This window comes from Ctenopharyngodon idella, chromosome 2 (assembly GCF_019924925.1).
Source record: "Ctenopharyngodon idella isolate HZGC_01 chromosome 2, HZGC01, whole genome shotgun sequence".
NCBI lineage: Eukaryota > Metazoa > Chordata > Actinopteri > Cypriniformes > Xenocyprididae > Ctenopharyngodon > Ctenopharyngodon idella.
Window position 1 is genome coordinate 32640238 of NC_067221.1, and position 13529 is coordinate 32653766.

At 36.7% G+C, this 13529-nt stretch overlaps 1 protein-coding gene across 5 annotated transcripts in view; it reads right to left on the reverse strand.

Annotated features, from left to right (window-relative positions):
- LOC127506204 (adhesion G protein-coupled receptor L2-like) overlaps positions 1-13529 on the reverse strand; it is a 116181-nt gene that overhangs the window by 49715 nt on the left and 52937 nt on the right. For all 5 annotated transcript variants that reach the window (XM_051882448.1, XM_051882459.1, XM_051882467.1 and 2 more), the window contains exons 6-8: positions 6017-6298; positions 4440-4543; positions 1753-1938 (exon numbers count right to left, since the gene is read on the reverse strand). In XM_051882448.1, coding sequence (XP_051738408.1) covers positions 1753-1938; positions 4440-4543; positions 6017-6298 — 572 coding nt within the window. The remainder of the gene's footprint in view (positions 1-1752; positions 1939-4439; positions 4544-6016; positions 6299-13529) is intronic.

Below are 13529 nucleotides of genomic sequence, written 5' to 3' on the forward strand. Positions count from 1 at the left end.
CATTCATTTTAAAAATCATATGATTCGATTTGCGTCTTCCGATTGGATTCTTCTGTGGACTTAGAGGCTTTTGCTGACAAAAGGAAGTGGTGTTTAGCGGTTTCTGCCAACGGTTTCTGACTCCGGGATTTAGCGGATTTGAAGCAAAAGTATTTGATGAACGCATAACTATGCGCAGAGAGCATTCGCTCAATATCATTATCTCATTTTTGATGGAGGTGGCGTTTAGCAGCTTTTGCGTCTGAAGTCTTCATATATTAAAATGAATATAATGTGAATATATACAAATTTGAACTAAGTTTTTTTGGTGGTTGTAGTGGTTCTTTTTTGTTTGTTTTTTTGTGGCAATCTTGTGCCAAGATGTTTTTGCAGGCCTGGATGATGCAATGATGCTGAATTAACTGTCACCTCTGTTTCTCTCTGCTGCCTAACATTTCCACATGTGAGAACCCAAGGGGAAAAATGTTTTGCTCAGAGTCTGATCTTTCATATGTCACTTCAATGAAAGGTTCAGTATGTAATATTGACAGCTAGCAGTTGAAATGGGTACTGCAGTCCAAATTCAAAATATTGGAGAGGGTTGTTTCTCCTGCTCCCTCCTACTAGGACTCCATGCTTACGCTGGTTGCCAGATTGAGGACACGCAACAGGAACGAGTGCAACTGTTAATGGAAGGTGACAAGCCTTACACTAAGTTGATCAGCCAAAGTATCCACGTCATCAAGCTTTTTAGATGGACAGTGAGGCTTTTTAGGTCGGGTAGAATCCGCAATCTCAGACCCAGTTTGTCTGCTGGCTTCAATACGCTGTGTTTTCCGCCCACTGGCAATCCGGGGTGTCGAAATACTATTGGGTAAATTCGCAGTGTGCGAGAATCACACAAACCAAAACAAAAACAGACATTTCGACACAGAACGCACATTTCAAAGTAGAATAACTAGCTGTAGCATTGTTTTCCAGAGAAATAAGTATTTGAACTACGTTTGCATGAGCATGTTTCCAAAATCTCTGCAAACATATGGTATTTTTATGCTTTAGTACAGTCAAAAAAATTACAAACAGATCTTTAAGTATCAAATTACATGACATACAGAGTACAGAGCTATTCAATGAATGTGGATGACATACAGTTTAGATAATGTGATCTTGGCAAATTCTGTGGACAATATAATGTTTGTATATTTATGTTCATATTGAGATGTCTATTAACTGACTGAAGGTTTTGGAGTCTCAGAAAATCTATATTCTATATTTATACCCTATAAATCTATATAGAGCTCTATTTTCTGGATGGATGGATGGATGGATGGATGATGTCAATTGTAAACAATTTTTTTGTGTCAAAAAATTGTCTGGGTGGGACACAAGCCTTATGACAGAGAAGAAACTTCTTGAGAGTGTTGACTAGGTGCAATGATGGATAAATCAGCCTTGGGAATTTCCGTGGCAATATAAGCCATGGTGGTAATGCCATAAAAGCTTGACTCAAAATGAGAAATGACACTTCAGCTAACAATAAGGACTGGCATCCCCTCACTCATCAACTTCGTTAAAGTTTTAAAGCGTAAATGTACTTTTCCTGGCAACTGAATTTGTCATGTTAAAAGCATCTCCCACAGAGACTGTCAAACCAGAACTGTTGAGGTTTAGGACTTTTACAAACTTTATCAAACCAAGCATCAATCATGTGACCCCATAAAAAAAAAATAAAAAAAAAAAAACACACACAACCAGACATGGAGTGTACTGTACCTTGTTGAAGCTACGTCCTGCTGTATCTTTATCGTCATGTTTAAGCTCTTGCAGTTGTGCATCCAGTATATCCACAAGCTGCTCCATGAGCCGAACAGATGAGCTAATGTCCCCAGCGAACACAGGGCCCTGAGTGTGACGTGCCAACTCATTGGCTAGACTTGCAGCATTTTCACCACTGCGGATCTGGAGTTGTAAGAAGTTCAGAAGAAAACGATTGAGTTAAAAAGCCATGTAACTGACTGGAGAGTTATACTAAAAATTAGGGCTAGGCATGGGCACAAATTTCACGATTTGACTATTTTGATTCATAAGCTTGCAATTCAATATTGATTCATTTAGATATACTGTATATCAGGTACAGTACATGTCAGTTTTCTTACGGAAAAAATCTTTTTGACCTAAAACTGTAAACTGTACAGGTAACCCTGTCAGTCAGTGCATTACTATCATTGCATTAATATTACAGGTTAGATGTTCCCACATCAACTGAAAACAGCACAGAATAAAAAATTCTTGGGATTTAAGAATCAATATCAGTTCATCAAAATGAGAATCAATTAATATCGAGAAATCATTATTTTCAACCGTCCTAATACTAATTTTCTGGTATATCAGCTCAGTGAATACTTGGGCTTGTTAATGGCATCTACCCATAACTGTGCCTGCTTGGCTTATATTTTATACTTTGTAAATTTATCTTATCTTCCCCTCTACTCACTGATATTTTTCCTGTATTATACTGCTCTAGAACACCTGTTCCTCACTACAAGCATTTCAATGTACAATTGGTTATATTAAGCTGATGTTTGCCCAAAAAACAGAAGTGTTAGTTCACCTCTGACAGTCTTGTCAATGGATAATAAACAATTCATGCTTTTGTAAATTTGAGGAAATATTGTATGAAAAAAGTGTGTATTTGATTTTAGAAATGTTACATCTGTCTATTTTGCTATCATTAAACTGCATCACATCATACCAGCAGTATATTAAAAGATGGATATATAGTACATCCTACTTTAGCCGCATCCATACTGTACACTCAAGTAGAACTAATTATATATATATATATATATATATATATATATATATACACACACACACACACACACACATCTATATAGCAGTTGAAATTTGAGATTTGTGTGGATCTTGTATTAGAGCAGTTAAAATTTGGTGCTTTAAGTACAATTCTCTCATACTGGATGTTCAACATGGCACCTCATGGCAAAGAACTCTGAGGATTTGAGAATTAGAATTGTTGCTCTCCACAAAGTTGACCTAGGCTATAAGAAGATCGGTAACACCATGAAACTGAGTTACAGCACAGTGGCCAGGGTCACAGAGAGAGGTTTTCCAAGACAGGTTCCACTCGGAACAGGCCAAAGAAGTTGAATCATAGAAGTTGAGACCTTGTGCTGTGCAACAGGTGCAGAAGCTGGCTTCAAAAAACAGATGCATGAGTGCTGTCAGCATTGCTTTAGAGGTTGCAGAAGCGGAAGGTCAGCTTGTCAGTGCTCAGACCATACGCCGCACACTGCAACAAGTCGGTTTGCATGGCCGTCGTTCCAGAAGGAAGCCTCTTCTGAAGCTGGCTCATAAGAAAGCCCGCAAACAGTTTGCTGAAGACAACCTGTCAAAGAGCATGAATTACTGGAACCATGTCCTGTGGTCTGATGAGACTAAGATAAACTTTTTTGGCTCAGATGGTGTCCAGCATGTGTGGCGACGCCCTGGTGAGGAGTACCAAGAAAACTGTGTTTTGGCTACAGTCAAGCATGGTGGTGGTAGCATCATGGTCTGGGGCAGCATGAGTGCTGCTGGTACTGGGGAGCTCTGCTTCATTGAGGGGAAACATGGACTGTGACATTCTGAAGCAGAACACAATGCCCTCCCTTCAGAAACTGGGCCAAACACATCGCCAAGATGACAACTGCCTTGCTGAGGAAGCTGAAGATAAAGGTGATGGAGTGTGTCTCCAGACTTGAACCCTATTGAGCACCTGTGGGACATCCTCAAGCGGAAGGTGGAGAAGCGCCATGTGTCTAACATCCAGCAGCTCTGTGATGTCATTACGGAGGAGTGGAAGAGGATCCCAGCAACAATCTGTGCAGCTCTGGTGAATTCCATGCCCAGAAGGATTAAGGCAGTGCTAGATAACAATGGTGCTCACACAAAATATTGACACTTTGGACACAGTTTTGACATGTTCACTTAGGGTGTACTCACTTTTGAGTTATTTAGACAATAATGGCTGTATGTTGAGTTATTTTTAGAGGACAGTAAATCTGTACTGCTATACAAGCTGCACATTGTCTACTCTAAAGTATATCCAATTTTCATTTCTATAGAATTGTCCCTTGAGAGACATATAATAAAATGGTTGCTGAAATGTGAGGGGTGTACTCACTTTTGTAAGATACTGTACATACAATATACTACCTTAAGGTGATAAGATACAGCAAATCTCAACTGCTTTATTGCTTGTATTATTGCAAAATGTAAATCATAATATCACACATCTCTAATTTGACTAAATGCGACTATAAAGCATGGAGATATTCCGATATTAAAAACATTAACATTGTTTCAAAGAAGCTTTACTGAAAATAATGCGTAATGTAAAAAGCGCTACACAAATAAGTTTGACTTGACATTATAGCAACCATCAGCTATTTTAGACTCACCTTCTGTGCCACCTGGGTCACCCAGTGCGAAGTACAGTTGCTGAGATCAGGACCTTTTGGACTCCAGATGCCGTCGGCAGTCGTGCAGAGGAACAACGCGATTCCTGGTGAACCACAGAAAAGGCAAATCTGTTCAACACTGATTTTAAGGTCAGCACTAGTTTGGAGGTCTCCATCTTTGTGACAGTTGTCAGTTCTTTTCCTATTTAGTACTTGGGGGGGCTAAGGAAGTTAAGGAAGTGTGACTGTGTTTGTTGCTCTCTCTCTCTCTTAAAGACACTTGTTGAAAGTTGTTGTAGTCCTGAGTTTTTCTGTACTTTTTGTACTATTTTGAGGAACATGTTTTATCTTCGTTGAATTTCGTAAAGCATCGGAAAGTTGTGTTTGAGAGAGAGTGGTTCACGTGTATATGGAGCATACTGTGAGGGAACTTTTTCCAATTCGGTAGACTGAGGTAACCTTGTGGTTTAATAGTTAATTCAGTGCATTACATGTAATGTTTGTTTGAGGAGGATTTTGGTGCAGGGACTTTTTATTTATTTATTTTGGCACTCGAGTTGCAGATTTATTTTGTAAATATTTAGTTTTCACTGCTGCACGCAGAATATTATTTGATGTTTTTAATTAATTTTTCTGGGCCCAGTAGTTCAACGAGTGACACAGTAAGCAAATTAATATCTGTTCTTTAAATTTTAATATTGCTTGTGTTTAAAAATGAAAGTTTGCTGTTTTGTTTAATTTTTTTTTTAATAGTAAATCTTAAATAAAATATTTTTGTATAGGTGTATGAATTGATTTGATGAATGGATTTTGTTTTTTCTTTATATATAATATATATATATATATATATATATAAATAAAGGGGGAGGTTGTTCCTGGATAAGAATTGTGGCAATATTAAATCTAATTGTTTGAATTCAATTATTTGCTGATTTATTTAAGCGTCACTCATCTATTATTGTCGTAAATGGTAAATGTGGTAAATGTTCCTGGGCCTGAAATTTTTTGTGATTTAAGTTTCTCTCTCTCTTTCCTTTTTTGGGATATGATAAATACTAAAATAAGATGTGATATCAAGATCTGAACTGAGCTTCAACAGAAATGTTTTAAACCAAAACTTGTTGTTCATTGTCCTATTTGATATCCATAAAAGAACTGATTAAGTGTCATCCTTATACTGACTGTCTTTAATAATTATGAATTTAAATTTAATAACTGCGGTTTTTAACCCTGGCCAAATACTCACAGTATCACATGAAAAATTGATTAATTTCAAGATTAAAACATTTTAAAATGTTTGGACTATATCTGGTGGAATTTGTATAAAATAGTTATGCTATGAAAACAGTTTCTATTACAAACAGCATTGTATAACATTTACTTATTAACTCAGTTATGGAATGCAAATCTTGCCAATAATTTTGACATCATGACTTGGATACTACTCAAATAAGAAACGCCACATGTCTGATACCAGCACAAGCGGACAAAGGTGTGGACTTCTACACTATTGACAACAAGATGCCTGACGCTAATTGTAAAAATAATTCAAATGCTTGTTTCCACGGCAGACATACCTCGAGTTCCTTTAGGACAAGGACGTTCCACCGTCACTCCTCTGTGTGCTTGTGGCCAGGATATTCCTCTTCTCTCTGTGCGGTCACAGAAGCGCTTGCTGGAGGGCGGGAGGCTGACAGCAGTGGGGTCCGCTGGCAGATCCGGGTGCTCCACTGCTACAGGATTGGGAGTGACGGTCATGTGCGCCGCAGGTCTGTGGGCAATGGTGGTAGTTGTGATCATGACAGGAGGTGTCGATCTTCCAGGCTGTAGCGTTGACGTGACATCAGAGACAGTCGGTACTGTGGGAACAGGAGAGTCAGTTTGCATGAGCAGAGAGAAAATTTTCTTTCTTTCATTTTAATTTCATAAACACACAGTAACACACTGACATGGTTTGTGATGTATGCAGTCAGAGACCAATTCTTTCACTACAAATTTGAAACATGTTACTGCCAGGGTTATGCATTTTTGATACTTCAAATGAAATAAACATTAACTGAAATAAAATTAAAAAACAAAAAACAAAACAAAAGCAAAACTGAAATAAAATAAATATAAATGAAAAAAAATAACAAAAAGCTGAAATCTTTGCTCTATCATATTTGTCCTACTGCTTGTCCTAATTTCTTTATCATAAGATACAAAATACTACCAACTATCATAAACATCATATGAGCTTTGATGAACAAAAGTCAATGACTGGTTTAACATTTTCGGGCTATTGGTCTCTAATTACAGCACGAAAGTCGTAGAGATGAATATCTCAAGATACGAATGTGCTCAGATCAAAATATTCCCTTTCATGTCAGTCACTCAGGAGAGACAACTGCAGAAAATCACACCAATTCATTGGCAGATGGCGCTTAAGTCCCGCCCCTTCACGTGTGTGTCACGTCATACATATAAAGAAGCTCAGCACCATCTTGTTCTCTCTGTGATACAAGGACAAACATTTTTGGATGCTCAGTTGTCTTAGAAGGGGCTTTTCAGTGAAGCCATGATTGTAGACTGTGGACGACAGTTATAACACATTCAGGGAACTAGGGTTGTACACATAAAAAAAAAAAAAAAAAAATGTTCAAATTATGAAAAACTAGCAAAGGAATGTGTGATATTGTTTTTAATAATGTGCAACACATACATATCTGTTATGATAAAAAAAATATACATATATATATGCTTTAGGGTTTCGTGACCCTTCATCATGGGAACTGAAATTCTGCAGGATGTTGTGATATTTAGTAGATTCAGAGCCGTGTGCTGTACTGTGATCCATGAGGAATGTTAATGAAGTCGAATCGCTTTTTGTGGCCATCGTTCTATTTGCAGCATTCTAATGCAGTCACAATAACAAAACTGCCCACGGGCCTCTAAGACCAAGGTTTCAGTTTTTTGCTTGTGTGTTTATGTGTATGTGTCATCCCAAAGCTTTATCGCTTTATACTGAATGGATTTTAGAAGGGTGAGGACACAGTCTGCATTAACAGAAAAAGTTATTTTTTTACTGAATTAAGAACATTGGTAGATAATTCAAAGTGCTTCCATCATTTTGACAGATAAAACAAATAAAGTTGAATTCTGGTCTATTGTGTTTTAAAACTCTCACATACTCCCACAGTAAGAAAAAAAAAGGGGACACCAAAACACAAAACCAAGAACCTGAAACAATGCTAGGACTGATAAAAATAAAAGCGCTCTTGCAACAAAAGCTCTTGTGTGATGTGCATGTCACAATAAAACTAAGAAACCATAGAATATTTACTGACAGATAAAAAAAAAAAACGAACAAAATGGAAAATGTACACCCCAGCTTGTCAAACTGTTGATAATGAATATGTGTAACGCAATCTCTGCACACGCACACACTTTTCCTTCCAACAAAATGATTAAGAACTTGACAAAATTCACATCACTGTGATAAAAACACAAGTTAGGCTATAATCATTATTTGTCACTTTGACAGATTGGGTTATCATGGTCTGTCATGCTATATTTTAACCATCAGTAAAAAAAAAAAAAAAAAAAAGAAAGACTAAAAAATATTGACACTTAATCCATTTCTAACATTTCCAACTAACAAAATAGTTTCAAAACAGAAGAGAGTTTTGAAGAGTGCTTTCAGAATCTTATTCTAGAGGTAGAAGTAACCAAAGTGTTTTCCAGACAAAAGCAGTGATTTTTTTTTTTTTCTTAGCATTATTGCCATTTGATTATTATTATTAATGACATGGTCGACAGCGGCAACTCTAATAGGCTGCATTCACACTAATGCACTAATGATCTATTCTGACACATCATTAGTTTTGTCATGTCTGTTTACAATCCCTTAAGACATAACTGATTGTGTTTACATTAGTTTCGCATCATACAAACACTTGCAAGTGCATTTTCCCGCTCACATACAGTCGCACACAGCCGCATGCCGTGGACGCTGTTCTGAGAACACACATTTGAAAGTAGCCACCTGTCAAGACAGCAAGTTTCTTGTTTCAAGTATATTCTGCATTCCAAATGGCATAAATGATACGTCAGGCATTTAGAAGTAGGCATGCACCAAAATTTCGGCTACAGAAAATTTTCGGCCGAAACAGCTATTTTCGGAAACGGGCCAAAATCAGTGACCGAAATAGATGTTTAATTAGCACTCCTCTGATGGCAGATTTGTTTGTTCAGCGTCTATTTCTAGGACACAACGTGACAATATTTTTTTTTACAATATTAATTTCTCGATTTTAATGGGTGATTTTGAAACACTGCTTTATGAAGCTTCAAATCTTTTGTTTCGAATCAGTGGTTCGGAGCGTGTATCAAACTACCAAAGTCACGTGATTTCAGTAAACGAGGCTTCAATTATGTCATAAGTGTTTAGAAATTTCAATGGTTCATGTGACTTTGGCAGTTTGATAAACGCTCCAAACCACTGATTCGAAACAAAAGATTTGTAAAGCTTCAAAGCTTTATGAAGCAGTGTTTTGAAATCGCCCATCACTAGATATTATTGAATAAAGTTATAATAAAGTTGTTTTGTTTTTTGTTGTTTTTTTTGGCACACAAAAAGTATTATCATCACTTCATAACATTAAGGTTGAACCACTGTAGTCACAAGAACTGTTTTAAATATGTCTTTAGTACCTTTCTGTGCTTATGAAAGTGTAAATTAACTTGCTGTCAATGGAGGCCTCACTGAGCCATCGGATTGTATCAAAAATATCTTAATTTGTGTTCCGAATATGAATGAAGGTCTTACAGGTGTGGATGGACATGAGGTAATTAATGACAATTTTCATTTTTGGGTGAACTAACCCTTTAATGATACAGACGACAGCAGGAATATTAGGCTGCTGTCACTTTAAGACCGAATGCATGGATCTGATATACTGATACAAACATATACACTGATACATATACTTATTTCCCAACTGTTTATGTTCACTTAAGACATAACCGATGGTGTTTAAGTGAATATTCACCATCATTTTGACATATTTGTGTGTGTATTTAACCATTTAATTTAAGCTGAAGCTTTGTTTGTCTGTGTTCCACTCTGTCTCAGAACGAACAGAAAGCCGCATAGGGAACAGTATCTCTTTCGTGGCTTAAAGCGGTTTTAATAACTTTTTTTTTTATTATTGAGCATGTCCTGCAGTTTAGCAACAGTAGACTGTATTTTACTACAATCACTGATTTTGCTGAATTTGACATTAAGTTTGGGCTTTTAGGGAGTAAAGAAAGTGCACAGCTGTGAAGCAAAGAAATGCAGTAAAAATAAATAAATTAATTAATTAATTAATTAATTAATTAATTAATTTAAAAAAAAAAAATCACAGCCCTAGTTTCTTTTCATTGCTGTAGAGTTGCTGTCGTTGCAATGTCTCAACTCTCCGCAAAGACATTGCAAATTTATTGTCCTTTTAAGACACCTGGTAGAACTGCCAGGGCTGCATTTCCCAAAAGCATCGTAAGCCTAAGTTGATCATAGAACAATTGCCACCAGTGGTCTCTACGATTAACATACGTTTATGATACACTATCAGAAAAAAAGGAACACTGCTGTCACTGGGGCAGTACCCTAAGGTACAAAAGTGAAAAGGTACATCTTTGTACCTTACTTACCCCTAAATGGTACATATTAGTACCTTAAAGGTATGCATTAGTACCTTAAAAGGTACATATTAGTACCTTTTGGCTTTTGTACCTTAGAGTGCTGCCCCAGTGACAAGCGCCGTACCTTTTTTTCTGACAGTGTACTTTTTTGGAAACGCAGCCCAGACGGGTGAATGTAGTGAAGCAATTTTAGCTGCGCTTAGAAAAATGTTTTGCGTCATCTGACCGGCTCTTCTGATAGGCCTTTATAAAGACCACCGTTAAAGCTAGTATATAAAGCTATTATCAACCTATAATGACCGGTGCCGATGGATCGGAGCACCCTTGGCGCCTGCCATCCAATAATGGCAAAAAACTCTGTGTAGCGGTAATGTCCGGCCTAGGAAACTTGACATCTTCACCTTCTTTATTCAAATATTATTAAAAACTTGTTCAAGATTTTTGTAAGAATATTGCGTATTTGTATTTGGAGTCAATTGTTTTAGTTGTGATAACCCAATGAAACATGCCAAATTGTATGGACATCATTTTTGGCCAGGCTCTCTTACAAAGAAATTATGAACATGCAAAAACAAGAAAGAACCAATGAAATATTAATTACTTATTATGTTTGTTTTAAATGATCAGTGTTATTCTACTATGTAAATAATAGTAAATTAATGTTCAATATTATTATTATTTTTTTTTTTAGGGCTGCGTCGGTCAGTGTGACAACCACCCCACCAGAGGTGGTACGCCAAAACACATTTTTGAGCTATAAAGATAAAACTAGAAACGAATGCTTTCATTTCCACCAGAAACAGTATGCTGTTTTTGTTATGTACCTTTGACGTTTTTACTGAATATTATGCACACAGCAGTTCAGCCCTTGAAGAGTAGGAACTTTTTAGTAAATGAAAAGTGGCTGATTGTGAGTGAATGGTCAACACATTAAACAAATTAATTGACTGTGAACCTATTTAATTAAGCCGTCTGCTACTTCAAAAATGGCAAATAGTGTCTCATGCTGCCACAAGCAGGACAAATTTTCCCTTTGTTGTAGCAGTCTTGAGTCCTCGTCTTGGTTATTTTTGCACACTGGACTGTTCAGGAAAGATCTGGATCACAATGAATTGATTTTGTTAATAGCACAAACAAATTCAGTATTGTTCCAGATTGGTGGTTTGGAAGCCAACCCAGTGTGTGTTTGTGTAACCATTGACTTACAGGCAGTGTTGTCACAATACCAGCATTTCAGCAGTCGATAACAATACCAGTGACATTTCAGTGTTCAATACCAATTTTGATACCAAAAGTAAAATAAATAAAAGTTTTATTATTATAAATGACACCAGACAGAAAGCTTGCTGTATCTGAACGGTTTATCTAAACTGATCCAGTCAGCTTTGCTCACACCTGCAAATTCTGATTTTGGAATATAACTACATGTTGTTTAGGTCACAACATTCTTTTGAAACAACATAATTAACATGCTGAACAGTAAATGACTGTAAAAACTATGATTTAAACAACATTACAACTTCAAATAATAAAAGATTTGACAAAAAAATAAATATGTATGATTAGATTATGTATGTTTCATATATACACATACACACACATGCGCGCACACGCGCACATGCATACACCCACTGGCAGTTTTAGTTTCTTATTTAGAGTATCATTTCATTAGAAAATTATTTCATACTTCCATATTACTAAAAAACCCATTAAAGGTATAGATCACCCAAAAATGAAAATTCTGTCATCATTTACTCACCCTCATGGCCGGTGAAGCCTACAAATGTATGTGTAATAAATTTTATGTTGAATCAAAAAACATATATATTTCTTTCTAAAAGCTACTTTTTGTAATGTCTATTTGATGCTTTTCTCATTTAACACAATAATGACTATCTTTGGGGGATAATTTCTCAGCCAAATTTGATGTCTGATAAATTTGTGATTAATTAGATTAATTACCCGATGTGGTTATTAATTAATTAGATTAAAAATTGTAACTGCTTGACATCCGTAATGTAATGTAAATATTCTACAGACACTTCATACAACGATCTCGATATATACCGTCACACCGCCCCGCCCTACATCAACACAATGCTTTCTAGATGAAAACCATTCAATTCTTAAACCTCGTGGCAAATGCATTCACCTTGTGTCCACTTAAATGTTCTTCTTTGGCAAAGTGAAAAACAAAGAGTGAACAAGTGAGAGAAAATAAATAGAGGTAAACTGCTTGTCAATGGCTGAGTCCACCTCGTTGCTTCATTTTGACATCTCCTGGCTCATGCCTCTACAATTTTCTTTTTATTATGCCAGACAATTTCACTGCCTGGCAGGAGGAGGAATTGCAAGGCATTGTCCATCAGAGCTTTCAGGAAAAGTAGCCTCAATTAGCTGTCATTTCAGTCAGTGTCACTGAAATCACCCTCTGCAGAACGCAAGGACGTATAGCATATCAAAGGCGAGACCACTCAGCAGCTCACAACGATTAAGAATAACATGAGTCCCACAGTGAAGAGCAATCCTGAATGGTCTGCTGAGAAATTGGGATTTCAAGAGGAAAAGTGGTGAGACTGCTAAACAAATCTGTCACATAATTGATGTTGGCTTGTGCTTATTACTGCTCTGGAGCCTTTACAGACTAAAACATTAAGAAAAATAACTGGCAAAATGGTGTCAATTTCTTTTCTTTCTTTTTTTTATTCAGGCAACAAGCAGCAGTTGCCAAATGCAAATGTAGTCTTTGTCCAAAGTTTCTTCCAGCTGGAGTTTTCTGGTGGCTGTCATTTGGAGGTGGGTTTATTACACGCTGACTGCATCACAACAACATGACTTAGGATCAGCATGTGTTTGTGCAGTCTAGGAGCACTAAATTATAAATGCCAGTTCTTGGTGCTTCCAAGATTTCTATCTCAAGGTCTAACAAAATTGTGTGGCATCAAAATGGAACAAAAAGACCAACAAAAATAAGTTGAAAAGATAATAACGCAGAAGTGATTTTTCAAGTGGTAATTGTTTGTTGTATCAACATGCACATGGGTTTAAATAAACACAGCTTTAGGCCAATATAAAAATATGGTTTAAAACAGGTATCACGATATCAGATTTTTCAATAGGGCTGCCCCCTAATATTCAACTAATCGTTAGTTGACCAAAAATTTTATTAGTCAGTTATTCGCAGAAAAAATAAACTTGTGGCGAAGTCACACAGGTCATGAGGGACAGATTGTTAATGGCGGGTCCTTGTGGTAATTACGGTATGTCAGGCAGGAAATCCAAACATTCACCTATCATCCATCGACCTCAAATATGGCTTAACATTTGAAACATGTAAGTAGCAGCAACTTTACGTGGCTGCTCGCTCTAACGTTAACCTAGATAAATGTGCGCTATTATTAGGCGCATAACCAAGCGTTTGTGCAG